The sequence below is a fragment of the Drosophila takahashii genome, chromosome 3R (genome assembly GCF_030179915.1).
Source record: "Drosophila takahashii strain IR98-3 E-12201 chromosome 3R, DtakHiC1v2, whole genome shotgun sequence".
Taxonomy (NCBI): Eukaryota; Metazoa; Arthropoda; class Insecta; order Diptera; family Drosophilidae; genus Drosophila; species Drosophila takahashii.
In genome coordinates, this window is record NC_091681.1 from 4,846,293 (window position 1) to 4,863,954 (window position 17,662).

Below are 17,662 nucleotides of genomic sequence, written 5' to 3' on the forward strand. Positions count from 1 at the left end.
AGTCGTGTAGTCCCGGATCGGCGTACGACCACGATCCCGAGTACCAGAAGCCACGCCCACGTCCAACCGCGCAGGCAGAGCCAGCCAACGCATCGCGACAGATCGCGCTACGAGGAAACGTCACGGGCGATAAGCCAAAGGGTGAAGCTAGGGCGGAACGTTCGTCTGCACTAGGCGTAGAAGCGAAGTGAAGCGCTCGGCAGCATCCCTGCGTAACTTGGATTGCCAGCGCGACCTGAGCGATACACTAGTGGGACCATCCGGGACAGAGCAAGGGACAGGTGGTGGCATCGACAGGAGAGATTCCTTGAGATCGCGGCCTCTGTTCACCCTAGTCTGAGAACGGTGACGCTTCCCTAAACCCGCGCAGCTGATCTCCTGGCGAGTCTGGGGCACTACGAATAGTCGCCGATCCCCCGCATCAGTGACGAGCAACGCCAAGCGTCTTCAGGGAGCTTCAGCGTCTTCAGGGAGCTTCAGCGTCTTCAGGGAGCTTCAGCATCTTCAGGGAGCTTCAAGGATCGTCGAGGGAGCTACAGAACCTGAACGTTAATTCGACGAGGAGAGCACCGAGTCATCAAGGCGACCAGGAGTCATCGACGGCCACCAGTGGCAACACCAAGGCCAGCCGAGCCTACAAGAACACTGTATTATGCTTTCTCACTAATCTACTGGGCGGTCACGTTTATATAAATTTAGTGGGACGAACACACAACCTTACTGAGCTAGCCGCACGAATCTCGTAGCGAGCAGACCTAAATAATCAGTTCGTTGCAATATTTTCCATTAATTCGCTGAGATCCCCACTCTCCACTCCGGCCTGTTGATCACTTGCGTCATCCATTATATGTAGTCGATGGCTGCCTTCTGACCACGCGGATCCAGGATGTGTGGTTATACACGAACCAAGCGCTTATAAAGCGGTGCAAATTGAACCTTCTCGTGTCGTAATAATCTCCGGTGCACGCGTCGATCTCTCTCCAGATCGTGGTCGTAGATGGTTCAATTTGCTGCTGAAGTTTTCCACCAGAAGTTTTTTAGAATATTGCCTCGCCGGGCAATGTGGAAATTGGTGTGGAAAGAATTAAAGAAAGACTAAAAAACTTTTACGGCTCTCCGGTTAACTTGCAGCTTCCACGCGTTTTCTTCTCTTGTTCTTATTAGCTATTCGCCCAGCGTAACCCTTCGCCGGCGATGGGCAGCCATCAGCTGTTCGTACGTCGCGTTGCCAACTAATCTGTGCTGCCAATTAGGTTTGTGCCGTAACAGAGAAATATGGCTAGGCGGCTCAAAAGAGTACTGCCTCGTCTGCACACTGGATGTTAAGAATCCCTTTAACTCTGCCAACTGTCCTGCAAGCGCTTCATCTCATGGGAATTTCGGACTACCTTACCGGACAGAGTGCTCACATACTCCTCTGACGTCGGTGAGCATGAGTACCAGGTAACAGGTCCTCTTCAGTCCGGAGGCAGTGCTCATAAGCAGCAGGAAGATTGTTGAAAAAGCAACAATTCGAGTCGGTTCAACTTCAATAGTTACAAGCAAGGACGGGGAGTACAGGAAGCAGGATCAGCGCAGCAGTACAATTGAAGCCTGGCAAAGGAGGTGGACCAATGTGGACACAGGACGGTGGACGCACAGGTTAATCCCCAATCTCATCCCTCGGCTGCAGAGAAGACACGGACAGGTAGACTTCCACCTCACTCAGATGATCTCCGGGCACGGATACTTTAAAGCGTACCTGCACAGGTTCAAGCACGGGCCAAACACCTCCTGCGACCACTGCGGCATAGCGAACATCGAAGACGCGGAGCACGCATTCTTCATCTGCCCCATATACGCGAGGAACTGAGCCGAAGCTGAATCAAAGACCGAGCGCTTCCTGACAGTGAATAACGTGATCAACTGCATGCTGGAAAACCAGAGGAATTGGGATGCGGTAGCCAATATGGCTGCCGGCATCCTGAAGGACTTAAGGCGCCGAGAACGGAGTCGACGCAACGAGCCAAAAGGACGATCGGCAACCTGACCCGCGGAACTCTTCAACCTTTTTCTCTTCTACCGTTAGTACCTGTATATATTTCTGCTTTCCTAATTTATTTTATATGATGGACGTTGATGCACTACGAGCAGTACAAACAAGTGGCCCAACGATACCAAGCACGTGCTTGTTATGCGCCCTTTATCAATAAGGGCAAAAATGCGAGTTCGCGAGAAAAAATACATGAAACAAATAGAGACGGGACATATAAAGATTATATAGATTATGAACTAAGATTGAAGCTAATGAGATACAATTTTAGTTTTTAATACAGGGATAGAAGTAGAAGTGCAAATTAAATGATAAAGATTGTTATAATTATTACATAGAACACGAAAGTGCTCATGCAGAGTAAAATTTGATGTACATCGAGGCAAATTAAGAGGGTAATAATTTTGTGTTAGTCTAACGGGAACATTAAAAGTTAAACGGTTTACTAGTTCTACAGAATCAATATCACCTCTTATAAGATTAAGCATTATTCTACGGTTTTCAAGTGTAGGTAAATTAAGCAATAGTAATCTACTTTGGTAGGAAGGTAGCCTTACGTTTTGATCCTAGTTCAAACTACGAAGAGCAAAAAGAAGACATTTTTTTGTACCGACTCTATACGTCATTACGTTGCATTTCAGACTGTTCAAATTTATGAGGTTATACACCCACCGTACTTGAAAATTATCAATGTCTAATTGTAAGCCGAAACCAGTCTCTATATTATTGTACGTCAAACAAAGCTTAACATCATCAGTATACATTAGTACTCGAGAATTTGTTATGATAGAGGAAAGATCGTTTATAAACAGAGTAAATAGCAAAGGGCCCAGATGACTACCCTGGGGCACTCCAGATGTCACGTGGATCATTTTAGAAACAGCGTTCTTAAATATAATCCTCTGAGTCCTCCCATTCAAATAACTTGAAATCCAAGTTAGAAGATTACATGGAAACCCAAGCAAGTCTAGTTTGAATAAAAGAAGAGAGTGGTTAACGGAATCAAAGGCTTTACTGAAATCTGTATATATAACGTCGGTCTGCATTTTATTGTTAAATCCATTGATTACAATAGATAACAATTCAAGTAGGTTGGTGGTAGTCGATCTTCGCTTAACGAAACCATGCTGACACGGTGATATTAGCGAGGAACATAAATGTTGCAAATGGGATGTGATGATACGTTCAAAGGCTTTTGGAATTGCCGACAATTTAGAAATACCTCTATAATTCTGGGCACCCGCCTTCGCACCCTTTTTGTGAAGAGGAATAATAAAAGAGTCCTTCCAGATAGTTGGAAAAACTGATGATGAAATAGACAAATAAAAGTGTTTAAGAATAGGTTTGCAAATGGTTGATGCACAAAACTTAAGCACACACCCAGGAAATCCATCAGGACCGGGAGAGTAAGTTAACGTTGTTGTTGTTAAATCTTTTAAGAGAGAACTTTCGGTAATTATAGGTGAAAAAATACAATTTGCCCGATTTAAGGGATTACGGTAGTTTGATTCTGACCATGAAGAAGAGCTATAAGTAGTTTGGAAAAAGTCGGAATTTTTTTTTTTTAACGGTATTTTATTTATTGAATGTTCTTTCTTAGAGACTAACGACAAGTTTGCAAAACTTAATTTAGTTTATATATTTTAATTAATTACAAATAAATTATTTAGAATAACGGCCCTAACTATTGCTGCTGGGTGGGGAGGTCTCTTCGCCGGAGTCGTGTATAGCTTGTGGTCCAGATTAGAGACCGCGCAAGGTCATTAGGATGGGCCTGGATCTTGAGATTATACTTTGCTTTCGCTTTGTCGAGTTCGTCTTTAACTAAGCCTATGTTTAGATCTTTATGAATATTTTCATTCCGTATATACCGCGGTGCCCCTGTTATAGTTCTTAATATCTTTGATTGAGCTCTCTGGATTATTTCTAAGTTGCTGGCACATGCGTTTCCCCATAGCTCGGACCCATAAGTCCAAATTGGTTTTAGGACTGCATTATACAAAAGTATTTTGTACTCTAATTTTAGTGGCGAGCGGGCGTTAATAAGCCAATGTAGATTGCTGGCTTTAAATTTTAAATGATTTCTCTTAGCTTCGATATGTTTACGCCAAGTGAGTCGTCTATCCAGGTGGACTCCTAGAAATGTTACTTCATTTGTTTGTGGCATAATAATGTTGTTCAGGGATAGTGAAGGGCAGGTTTGCCTGTTTAGGGTAAAAGCAACATGTTTACATTTTTGTTCGCTAACGTTTATGCGCCAGTCTGCTAGCACGAAGTGATCTGCTAGGTGTTGCGTTGCTCTAAGAGGACATTTAGACCGACTTAGGATAGCAGTATCATCAGCGAAGGTTGAGGTTGTTGTAACAGTGAATGTCGGGAGGTCGGCAGTATAAATAATAAACAATGTCGGCCCAAGCACACTTCCTTGGGGTACTCCAGCTTTTATTGGATGATAATCAGAGAGGAAATCTTTGCATCGCACTGCAAAGCTTGTTTTCTGAAGAGAGGACTCCAAAATTGTATGGGTGCTTTGTGGAAGTATTAATCTGATTTTATGAATTAAGCCGTGCAGCCACACGCGGTCGAAGGCCTGTGCGACATCCAGAAAGACAGCGGAGCAATATTCTCGCCTTTCAAATGCATTTCGTATCTCGGAGGTTATCCGGTTCACTTGTTCAATAGTTCCGTGTTTTTCACGAAATCCGAATTGGTGCATTGGTATTGCATTGTGGGCTTGTAAGTATTGCTTGATGCGACTGAGGAGCAGCTTTTCAAATATCTTTGATAGGCACGGCAGAAGGCTGATTGGCCTATATGACGATGGCTGGGACTTGTCCTTTCCGGCTTTATGGATCATTATGATAACAGACTTCCTCCATTGTTGAGGATAATATCCCAAATTCATCATGCTGTTCAATATTATGGTAAGAAGATGTATTGCACAGCTTGGCAGTTCTACAATCATTTTTGGGGTGATGAGATCGTGACCCGGCGCTTTTTTTTTGTCTTGGGACTGTATGATTCTTGTAACTTCTTCTGGATGGAATATAATTTGCGGGCTAGCTTCAGGATTGGAGATTATTGGCAGCACAAAGCTATTCGTTGCTCTAAGTGGTTTGAGGACATTTTCTATATGGAGGGCAAATGTATTCGCCCTCTCTTCGTTGCTGCGGGCCCAAGTTCTTGTTTGCGTATGTAGGGGTGATTCACTTTCTATTGGTGGACATATGCCTGACTTAGCTTTCCACAGTGGATATCTTTTGCTATTTGGTGAGAGTTGCTTCATAAAGGATAGTTCATCTCTATTTTTCTCAGCTTCTAGTGCTTTGCGGAGCATGCAGTTGGCTATTTTTAGGCGCTCCTTGGAGGCTGGGGATCCATGGGCTTGCCACTCTCGACGAAGCCTTCTCTTATTGTATAGCAGTTCTTCGATGTGCCTAGAAGCACGTCTGCTGTTAAATGGTTTATTAGATGTTACAGGTTGCGTGGAATGTGGTGCAGCCAGTGTAATAACATTCACTAACTTTTCAACTGAATTGTCGAGGTCTTCTTCAAAGGTAATGTTTGGGCGGTCATTAAAATGAGTACTTACAGACTTTCTGTATTTGAGCCAGTCTGTTTTACCAGTAGTTAGAGAATGTAACCGTTCTGTAACCTGAGGGTGGTCGTACAGGTGAAGCAAGATGGGCGAATGATCTGATGATAGATCTGATAAGTGCTCCACACGCACTTGAGCCTGCGGCACTCTTCTTGTGATAGAAAAATCAATCAGGTCAGGTTTCTTATTTGGATCTGTTGGCCAATATGTAGGCTTACCCGAAGAAATAAAGTCAAGCATGTTTCGCGAAGTTATAATCGCGTTGTAAAGTTGTTTTCCCTTGGGGTTGATGAGTCGAGATCCCCAGTGGGTGTGCTTTGCATTGTAGTCACCAGCTGCTATAAAGCGGTCACCCAATACATCGAAGAAGTTTAGGAATTCTGCTTCGGTAATAGCGAAGCGCGGTGGGCAGTATATAGAGGCTAGGTTTAGGTAGCCGCTTTGGGTTTCGAGGTGTACTGCTGTTGCTTGAATATAAATCATAGCTAATGATGGCATCTCGTAATGCCTAATGCGATTCTTTATCAGAATTCCAGTACCTCCCTTCCTATCAGGGTGATTTGTCGAATAAAATGTACAGCCAGTAAGATGAAAACAGTTTTTATTTGTTAAGTGAGTCTCTGATATGAGCATGGCGTCAATGTCATATTGATCAAGGAACTGCATAAGCTCGTATTTGTGCTGCGAAATGCCATTCGCATTCCAGAAAGATATTTTAAGAGTAATCATCTAAGATTTTTGTTTGACTAGAAACTCCAGGAGGAGATTTTGAGTGCGCACAAGCTCCTGCAGAGTTTGCTGCATTGCTCCCATTGTTTTTGTTATAGTTGCCAGCGTTAATTCTATACCACTAGGTAATTGGGATGTGTTTGACCCGTTGTTGTAGCTCAGCGCCTGAGCAAAAGAGACTCCCGGTGTCGTTGTTGATGGTATGTATGGAAGATTTTGGCGGATGGCTGGGTTTCTAGCTGCAGGTATTTTTTGGGTTAGGCGGTTTTTCATCTCTATATAAATACGGCAACCTCTGTAGTTGGCCGTGTGGTTTTCCCCACAGTTGCTACATTTTTTGGCAGATTGATTCTCCTTATTTAGAGGGCAATCCATAGTTAAATGTGCATCCCCGCAGACAACGCAGACTGCGCGAAGTTTGCAGTATGTTCTCGTATGGTCATATTCTTGACAGTTCGTACATTGGATGGGTCCATTCCGTTTATGAGGTTCCTCAAGGGGATTTCAAGTCGGAAAATAAATCAGCAATTTCAGAGTCAGTCGATGTTAAATCGAGTTAAATCGAACCGATGAAGGCAAAGCTGATGACTAACGCTTACGACTTACGACAAAGACAAAAACTGCTTCGGATCATTTGTAAAAATTTAAATTTACAACGATTTAAATACATGGAATAGCACCATAGTTGGGTGGTATCGGTCTTCTGGTACCACAAGAGCGTCAATTCTAGATACTGTGACTTCAGACGGCTCTGAAACAAACACAAGATCTAATTGTCGATTTTATGAATTTCGTATAAAACTAACTTGCTGTAACGATAATTCTAAAAGGCCATCCACAAAATCATGGGTGGATAAAGGTAAAGCAACAAGTGGGTCAGCAGGGGGGGACCAAGATATATTAGGGAGATTAAAGTCACCCAAAACAATAAAAAGGTCCCTATTGGAAAAAAAGGATAGAATAGATTTAATAGCAGATAGATGTTGCTCTTAAATTATTAGGTCAGAGCCAGGCGGAATATACGAACATGTAATAAAAATAGACAAAGATTGCAGGGAAACTTTCACACAAACAAATTCAATGTCATTAGAGGCATGAGAGTGAATTCTCTCAGAACTTATGGTAAAGGTGACGGAAATTAAACCGCCGCCCCCCCCCCCCCTACGGGAAAGGCGATCGGTTCTATAGGTATTAAAATTGTTAGACAGAACTTCAGAGTCGGTTATCTCTGGTTTCAGCCAAGTTTCAGTAAAAGCCAAAATATCGTGCGTAAATGCCGAGGAGTCAGCATAAAGCTTGGGTAGCTTCATGTTAAGTCGTCTAACATTTTTGTAAGCCAAAAATAAACTTTTTAGTTTTTTGGCGCCGTGGAAGGCCTGTTATTTGTTCTCGGTTTATATGGAACAAATTCTTTGAATACCAGATCATCATTAAGCCAAAAGCTTTCAGAAAGTAGTATATTAAGCACATCAGGCGGGGAAAAAATTTTGAAGGACGATATCCTACGGGCATGTGAAAATCTAAATTGTTCCACCACAATATCCTCGGATGGGAATTTTTCTCGAATAAATTTCAAAACATCCTCAGATGTGGTATCAGGCGTAAATCTTGAAACAAACAATTGCTTCCTATGTGGGACAACTGAGAGTATCTTATGCCCCCCAGCAGCGGTCTGAACATTTCCCAGCTGAGAACCTGAACCTGTGGGCATGGTCGGCAACGAATTGATTGACTCCGCCGGCTCTGAGGATTTTGTTGGAGCTTGACTTTCAGACATAGGGACTACACCGGAACTAGCTGTGTCGTTAAGTTGTTGACCGATTTTTGACCGACTTTTGTGGTGCCAAATGTCGACTTTTTTTTAGTTTTTCCTTATTTTGTATGTTAAATAAATGAAAAAGTTATTATTATTTTTTTGATTATTATTAACAAAAGGGAAACAAACAACATGGCATACTCACTTTTTTTGAATGTCCTTCAATAAAGGAGCGATTTGCCAATTAATCAAAAAAGACTGGAGTATGAAGATTTAAGTGGCACACTGTATACGAATTCTTGTACACTAGAAAGCCGTGAATTTTTCAGTTCAACAAACAATTTTTACCCTTTAATATTAAAAACTCGTTGTGTTAAAAAAAAACACGCTGTATCGTCTTAATAACACGTCGTGTAAATAACACAAATGACATGTGTGCGTTATTGGCTGGTTCAGCAGAACAACATGACCATTGATCGCTGATGGATCAGTAATCTGTGATCAAGTTTGTTCTGCTGAACCCTCATGATAGATTTCGATGAGATAACTTTAAAATATATATCAATTATTGCGCGCGCAATTTGAAAAATTATATTTTTCCCGCCTTGCAACTGCAGCATTGCACACAGCTATCGTGGATACATAAAAATCAAAAATGGCTTAACAATTGTAAAGAATTCCACCGAAGTTATTATTTATTATGTTAATAAGTTTTGATATTTCAACTATCGAAACATGCCATCTTGATACAATGTATCAAGAAAAGGTAGCGTACTATTTTTACCCTACACAGAGAGAATAATTTAAGTAATTTGTACTCAAATTGATTATTTTAGTCCTTGAAAATTAAGCATGAACAAAAATACTCATTCTTAGTACAAAATACTAACTATCAGTACCAATTAGTCAAAATTTTTTTACTCAAATTAAAGACTTTTTCTATTTATTTGGTACATTTTTCTCAAAGTGAGTACAAATTGTACTGTATGAGTAAAAATTATACTCATTTTTGGAAATTTCTTGGATACTTGCCATTTCTTAAATTGAGTACTGAAAAATTATGTAATTGAGAAAAAAATTCTCAATCCGGAGAACTTCCTTTCTTACTTACACATTATTTTAAGGGCTAAACAGTACATGTTAATTGCTTCATAATTTTGTGAATAATAAACTGTTATAAATAAAACAAACTTACTTTTCGACCCAAGTCGCCTTCTCCGTCACTCGAACCCCCGACCCTTGTGTTCATGCACGCGCGCACTAACCGGCTGGGTCAAACAAGCATCACATTCAGCAATGTCCAAACCGCGTATAAGATTTAAATTGTAATGCTTGCAATCAATTGGACTATAAACATTAAGTGGAATTGGTCTGATTATACCATAATAAAACAAGAGAGAACGCTATGGTCGGGTTGGTGTCCCGACTATCTAATGCCTGTCCCTCAGCTAAAGGGAGTGCGAACGCTGCACTCGGGTTGGTGTCCCGACAATCTAATATTCGAACCTCAGCTAAAGGGAGTGCGAGGGAGATAGATATATAAACAATTTTCATTGTGTATAACTTTTTAATAAATGGTCCGATTTGAAAAATGACATTTCCCGTTACTCGTAAAGTAAAAGGGCATATTGTATTCGTGCAAAAGTATGTAATAGCTAGAAGGAAGCGTTTCCGACCCCATAAAGTATATATATTCTTGATCAGGGTCACTAGCCAAGTCGATCTAGCCATGTCCGTTTGTCCGTGTGTCTGTCTGTATGAGATCTCGGAAACTACAAAAGATAGAAGGTTAAGATTTTCCACACATATTCTTGGGCCTCCTACGCAGCGCAAGTTTATTTCAACCGAGCGCCACGCCCCCTCAAACGCCCACAGTCGCCCACTAACAATTTTAAAATGTGTCTGGCGCCCACACTTTTAAAGATTTCTGAGAAGTATAAATGCAATTTTGTTGTGTATACTTATACCTATATATATTATAAATGTAAAAGACATTTTTCAAATCAGACCATTCATTAAAAAGTTATACGCAATCAAAATGTATATATCTATCTCCCTCGCACTCCCTTTAGCTGAGGTTCGAATATTAAATAGTCGGGACACCAACCTGACTTTAGCTGAGTGACGGGACACCAACCCGACTATAGCGTTCTCTCTTCTTTTTCTTAGAGTGAGTTCAATTTGTACTCAATATAAGTTTTTTCTCAAAATTTGTACTCAAAATCAGTACATCTTGAAAATGAGAATACAAATACTCAATTTCAGAACGCCAGAGTTCTCTCTGTGTACCTGATCAGTGATCATGTGCGTTCAGCAGAACTATCGTAAGAAATCCATCAGTGATCGTGTTGTTCTTCTGAACGCGCCCATTTATGTTTCTAACATATTTAGGATACAATTTTTTACACACAAGTCAATAACTTTTTGTGAACTTAGCACTTTGACATTTAACATGTTGATAACACAAGTTTTTTCCAGTGTGTGCTTTTTTCCGAACCGTGAATTATGTAAAACACACATGCTTTTACAACACGCCCCTGGGAAGTTTTGAAGCACTTCAAGATTATTATTTTGTAAACTAGTGTTATCCTTGCTTTAGGCATGGTTAATATGTATCGCAAATTTGACAAGTGAAAAGAAAAAATTAGGCTTTTTGATTACGGGCGCGACATTAAAAATGTTTAAAAGGATACTTTCTAAGAGCTCATGTGATAGAGTTCTAACTCCTAAGGCTCTGCTTCTTACGGTTGGTAAGGCTGGACAGTCTCCGATGATGTGTTTAGAGGTTTCGTACTCCATATCACAGAATCTGCAGGTCCTACTGCTGGTTATTCCTATATTACCTAGGTGACTTTTCAGTCTGCAGTGCCCTGTTAGTAATCCGGTATCGATCCTAACTGAATTCTTCCCTAGTTGAATAAGTTCCTTAAACCTCTTCTTGTTACTGTTATCTTGAAGAGTTTTGGCTTGCCTTAGGCATGGATTATTTCTCCAGCCTTCCTATGCCTTCCTCTTTCCTAAAGTATTTTATTATTGTGTGCCTTTCTATGCCACAGTAGGGTTCTGGTTCTATTAGGGACTGTTTTTTCTATTTATTATTATTATCCTAGCACAACAAGTTTACACTTATATTAGTAGCACTAATTGGCCCTTAATTTTGCCATTTTCCCGGCAATTTCATTTCCGGATATGTCCCTATGACCCGGAATCCATCTGAGGGCCAGCCTGTTTCGACTGCCCAATAGATTTAGCTTACTCTTCATCTCTAAGACTATCTTTGAGGTGACTTTGTATAGTGGAGTTTTTGCTGCTCGGCTGTCCTTTCCTTGTCCACGCTGTATGTTGAGCTCTGCACAAAGTCCAATAGCGCATAGCTTAGCCTGGAATATGCTGGTGTATTGGCCAAGGAATTCGTGGTATTTTATGCTGGCCCTACCACCCCAAAGCCAGTGCCCTTTTGTGTCAGGGATCCACTTCGGACAATGCAGTCTTAGCCTCTTTTTTTTTTTTTTTTTTGTAGTGGTGGTGAAAAGCATCGAAAGCCAAATCGGAGCTGGGCTAGCTTGCCGAAGTCTGGGACTCTAACCCAGTAAAAACTCCACCCCCTCCCCGCTTCCCCGGCGGTACTGCCGTTAGGTATTACTTCGCCGGGGGGGGAATGCCCTTAGGGCTCTCTAGGATTCTATCCTATTGGAATTTCGCAGTCCTTCTGCGATGCGCAGTTTTTTGAGCACTATTGTCGCCAAGTTGCATACAGTAGACCAATTTTCTTCTGAGTCAAGCATAATATCCACCAGGTTACAAGCGGCGGGCGCCCTCATGCTCAGATCTCTTCCTTCATTTTCAAATCTCGGACAGACAAAAAACACGTGTTCTGCGTCTTCGTTATCCGACTCGCAGAGTGGACAGTGCGGATAACTTTCATGCTTAAACCTATTTAGATAGTATTTAAAGCACCCATGTCCTGTCAACAGTTGCGTTAAGTAGAAGTCCACATGTCCATGCTTCCTTCCCAGCCATTTTTGCAGTTCTGGGATGAGCTTATACGTCCAACGTCCTGTGCTACTTCGTTCCCATCTCTCTTGCCACTTCGCAATGGTAAGTTCTCTGCACCTTTTCCGTAGGGGTTCAGCAGGTGCTCGGATCTCACATGATTTTGCTGCCATATTAGTTTCTTATTAGTTGGATCCTGAGCTAAACTAAAAATTTGGAGTATAAATTGTTTATTTTTATGACAAACCCCAATAATATACATAAAAGTTAGTTTTTGGCTATTTTTTTTGTTATTTTTTGGACTAAAGAAATCCGCTTTACAAAACTGTCCCAAGCGACATGTCCCGAGCGAATGTGATTGACAACACCAATTTCTGGTGTTGTATGAACTTCCACGAAATCCACTTCTATTTTTGTCCCGAGCGAATACGGCAGTTTTTTAACGATATCTTAAAAACTAAAAGTGCTACAAAATCAAGATTTTTACTAAAAAAAGAGCTTGGGAAGAGTAAAAAGAAAAGTCCATAATTAAAATTAAAATCCATTGTTTTACAATTTTTTTTCTACTTTAAAGGTGTGCAAATGTCTTGAGCGACATTTTGGAAGTGCCCATATATTTACATACACATAATACTAAATAATAATTAAAAATTATAAATTTGTTAATTTATTTTAGATGAGTTCCGGAGTAAAGTGGCTTGCCACAATGACGTAGCGCAACTGGAGTGCAATCCGTACTCCCGAATAGCCGTATATAGTGCAAGCTTTGGAAGAACCGAGTACGAAAGCATTCAGTGCCCTCAGCCACAAGGTGTTCGCGAGGAAAGTAAGTACGGGACAAAAATCACAAAATTAAATTGACAATTTAGGTCGGGACGGTCTGTAAAAAACACCCTATTTTCTCAAAACATTTTTTCGGAAAGTTTGGAATAGTTTATTTAAGTGTGAGTTTTATCGACTTTTAAAAGTGTCCCAACTTACAGACCTCTTTCTCAAAATGTCGTCTTTTGGTAATTTAAAAAAACAAATGTTTTTTAGTTTTTACCGAGGAAAAAAATATTTTTTGTTGTTTTTTTTTAGAGCTATTAGACTAATGGCACATCGAAAACAAAAGGTGTACCAACCTACAGACCTCTCCCCTATATTTGAAATATATATATATATATATAAGATCTTTTATAAGATTATAGGTTTATTTAATATAAATACGATTAAGTATATAGCCGAACAGGTAAATATAAATTTCAAATGACCGACAGAAATTCGCGACTACTTTTGACAACATTCAACTTTATTACGACTTCTGCGACTGGCTTCTTCGACTTGCTTCTGTGACTACTTCTCGACTTCCTTCTCTTGTCTTCTTCGGCGCTGCAAACTTCTCATCTGTCCAAATTTAGCATATTAGCAAAGGGTGGTAATGATGGGTGGTGTGTGTCAAGGATGGGTGTGCCAACTTGTGAGGTGATTGTACCGATGCCACCTTACATATATGTATTATAATAGTTTTGTTTATTAGGATTAATGTAATGTTGAGATAATGAAAGTTTGGTGTTTACGATGTTCAAATAAGTAACAACCGAATACAAGATTAGACGACTTTAATTAGCAACTCTAGCAACTGATAATGCGACCGCTTCCGACGACTTCTGATTCTGACTGGCTTCCTTCTCCTTTCTCCGCTCATTCTCTCGCTGCCTTCTTGGATCGCAAAATGTCATTCACAACGAGCCAAATGTGTACTTGCTGCCCAGCTCTGCCTCACCACCTTACACTCGGCCCTTCTGCTCATCTTCATCTGACCCAGATGATGCAAATTCGTCGTCGTTATCTTCTATGAACCTCCATAGCTTCATGTTGTCGCAGCTGGTGCTTGTAGTATTGGGTCCTTCCACTTCCGCTGCTTTGCGGACGTTGTACCGCCCGTTTCGATTAATCTGGACGATCTCGTATGGTCCTAAGTATGGACTCGCTAACTTTCTTCCTGCTACAAATTGTGTCCTTTTGATCGCAACCAAATCACCTAACTTGTAGATGTGAGCGTGCTTGCGTCGCTTGTCATAGTTGCGTTTGTATACTTTTTGAGCTGCTTCAATATTCTTTCTGGCTTCTTCTCGCATTTGGTTTCGTTCAACGTTAAACTGGAAAACAAACTCTTCGGTTAAAATCTCCTGCAAACGCTCCTCTGCCTGGGTGTACATTTTCGTGCCAAACAACATTTTAAAGGGTGAAAGCTTTGTTGAGCCTTTTGCACCTGAGGTACATATTTAAACCACTTGCTTGGTTCTTCTGCAGAGATTTTGGCGATGACAGTAAGAATCGATCGGTTCCACGAGCAACTCCAGTAGTTGAGCAGACGTGATCGATTTTGTTGATGTTTAGCCACTCTTCAAATGCGCCTGACGTAAAGGCTGCTCCTCGATCGCTGACAACTCGTTTTGGAAATCCAAAAACATTGGACCATTCGGTCTCTTAATGACTTCTTCACTCCCTGTAGTTTTGGTGGGGTAAAGCCAAACAAATTTGGCCAAGCCATCCACAAATGCCAATATGTATTTGTATTGCTTCGAGGTGGCGTCCATCGGTCCCAAGTGGTCCACGTGTAGTGTATGCAGGGGAGTGTCTCCTTTGACTATGCAGTGTAAGAGCCCTTCTTGTTTGCCCAGCTTCTTACTGTAAATAATACACTTAATACAGTTGGCGATAAAATTCATTACCTTTCGCTCTAAATGAGGGATCTAGAACTGCTGCTTTACGCAATGAACAGTCTTCTGTACTGCAAAGTGGTCGACTTCGTGTGACTCTCGAACGACTTCTTTCTCCATGGACTTTGGCACAACTATAAGGTCATTGCCTTCGACGGTTTTGCGGAGTATATCTCTTTTCATTTGAAAGTTTTGGTACGGACGATCCTGGAGAACAACTGCAATCGCTCTTATGAAGTCATCATTTTGCTTTGCTATCTTGATGCGTGCTGCTACTTCTGCTGCGACGATGCAAACCGACTGTGGATGTTGGCTCAAGTGATCCACGTGCTTCATCTTTTCCCCTGGCTTGTGCACAACATCGCAGGTGAAATCCTGAAGATACATTACATAGGCTGCAACTTCGCGCGGAATATCGTCTTTTCTAGTGGTGTCCTTAAACGCTGAATAATCCGTGACAAGTTTAAAATGAATGCCCATGAGATAGTGTCGAAATTTCCTGAGTGCCAAATAAATCGCCTTCGTCTCGAGGATGTAGCTATGTCGTTCGGCCTCTGAAGTGGATGTCTTTCTACTCCAGAAGTAAACAGGGTGTAATTGGCCATCAAACATCTGAAGTAAAACTGCCCCAAAACCATCCTTGCAGGCATACGTGTGTAGCTCAGTGTGTGCGGTTCTGCAGTATATGTGTAGTACTGGTTCGCAGGTTAAAATCTTTTTGAGCTCCTGAAGCGACTGCAACTTTGCACTTCTTATTTTGAACTCCACATCCTTCCTTAGAAGATTGGTCAGCGGTCGGGCAATATTTGCATAGCCTGGAATAAATTTTCTAAAGAAACCGGTTAGTCCAAGAAATGACTGCACCGCTCGAATATTTTTGGGAGTTTTAAATCTGTTCACTGCTGATGTTTTCTCGTCCCCTGGCCAAATTCGTCCGTTTTCCACAGTGTGCCCCAAGAAATTTATGCGGGATTGCATAAAGCTACACTTCTTCCAATTGATCTTTAAACCGAACTCCATTGCTGTCTCCAGTACCCGCCTTGTTTTGTTCATGCATTCTTCAGCTGTGGATGCATATACAATAATATCATCCATGTATAACTGCATAACGTCATTGTTGATCAGGTCTTGGAATATTTGATTGACAAATCTAATAAATGCAGCTGGTGAATTCTTGAAACCAAAAGGTGTTTTATTAAACTCAAAAAGCCCTTCTTTTGTAACGAAGGCAGTTAACGGCTTGCTTGACTCGTCCACTGGAACGTGAAAAAACCGTTCTCCAGATCGAGCGTTGAGAAAAATGTGGCTGCTTGTAACTTTTCCAATACTTCTTCCATCAACGGCACTGGGAAACGATCAGCCAAAACCATGTGGTTCAGTTTTCTGTAGTCAATACAGACTCGTAGAGTACCATCCTTCTTCTTGACTACTACTACTCTACTGGCGACGTTTGATGCTGACTTACGTATTATGCCTTGGGCCAACCATTCATCAACTTGCTTTTTGACCGCCTCTGCTTCGTTCACGGACAACCGAGATGGAACTGATGAAATGGTTTTATTACGCCATCGGGAGTGATGCTTAGTTTGACTGGACATTGTTTTGGAATCTCTGGTAGTGTTTGCTGAACTTCTTTAATTAATTTGTTCACTGACTCTTCATACCTAGGAGAACCAGTAAAAAGGTTAGACTCTTCTACGATATTGTACACATCGGCACCAAGCACTTCAAGTTCCTTTGGTTCATCCCTCAAGCCCGTCAGCTTGAAGCCATTGTCATGTAAACTTTCTGATAAAATCGTGTCCTAGCAAAGCACCACAATCGATCACGTTATTAGGCACAACCAAAAACTTTTGTTGTGTGAACAACTGGTCGGCAAGAACATCAGCTGTGAAAAATCCAATCGGTTTTGTTTTTTCCTGACCCAGACCACTCAGCAAAGATACACTTTTGTAAATGTCAATGTTCTTTATCTTTTCAGCAATATTCTTTGTTACAAGCGACACGTCTGATCCATCCGTCTGAACCTTGCGAACATTTGAGGTCACGAATGGACAGTCTCGAGCCATATGACCATTCTCGTTACATTTGAAGCACTTTGTTGGAGACTGGCAATCTTTGATTTTATGTTCAGCAGAACCACACTTGAAACAAAATTCCTTCCTTTTTTGTTCTTCTTTTGGTTATCCATTGCTTTTATTCCCCGAATTGCGAGGCTTATCGTCCAGTTGGTCGATGATTTCATACAGCTCTCTTAAGGACTTAAACGTCTTGCACGAGTACAGAATAGCCTTGTACTCGTTCTTTACATTAACTAGTCCGTTTACGATGTAACGAAGAACGGCTGCTTCCTCCACATTTCCCGCTGCTGCAATATGCCGTAATTGAATCATATACTCGTGAAATGATTCGCTCTTCCTTTTCTTTCTGATTTGCAGATGGCGATGAACATCTGCACTGTTGAGACTGCTAGCAAATTCCTCAAGCAGTACACTTTTCATTTCGTTGTAGTCGTCCACACACACCGACTGCAAAAACAATTTGAAAGTGCCTACCATCTTGCCTCTCGCTTGGACATACATCTGTTTGGGTGTAAGCTCATACGCTTCTGCGTTTTGCTCGAAAGTTTCGAACCACTGATTAACAGCTTGACCGTCAAAATCGTTCACCACTTTCTCGAAATTATCAATTTGCAGCTTCTCGTGTGGTCTGGACTTTTCATCAATTTGGATTTTTAAAGACATCAACTGCAATATATTGTCCATTTGTTTTTTTATTTCGTTAAGTTCCATTCTCCTGTCTTCTTCGTCTTCTATTGTCTCGTTCTGCAACTCCTCTATTTTATTCTG

The 17,662-nt window shown here is 41.2% G+C and overlaps 1 protein-coding gene across 4 annotated transcripts in view; it reads left to right on the plus strand.

Moving 5' to 3' along the window:
- LOC138913259 (uncharacterized) overlaps positions 1–17,662 on the plus strand; it is a 160,786-nt gene that overhangs the window by 81,694 nt on the left and 61,430 nt on the right. For all 4 annotated transcript variants that reach the window (XM_070216221.1, XM_070216222.1, XM_070216223.1 and 1 more), the window contains one exon: positions 12,785–12,934. In XM_070216221.1, coding sequence (XP_070072322.1) covers positions 12,785–12,934 — 150 coding nt within the window. The remainder of the gene's footprint in view (positions 1–12,784; positions 12,935–17,662) is intronic.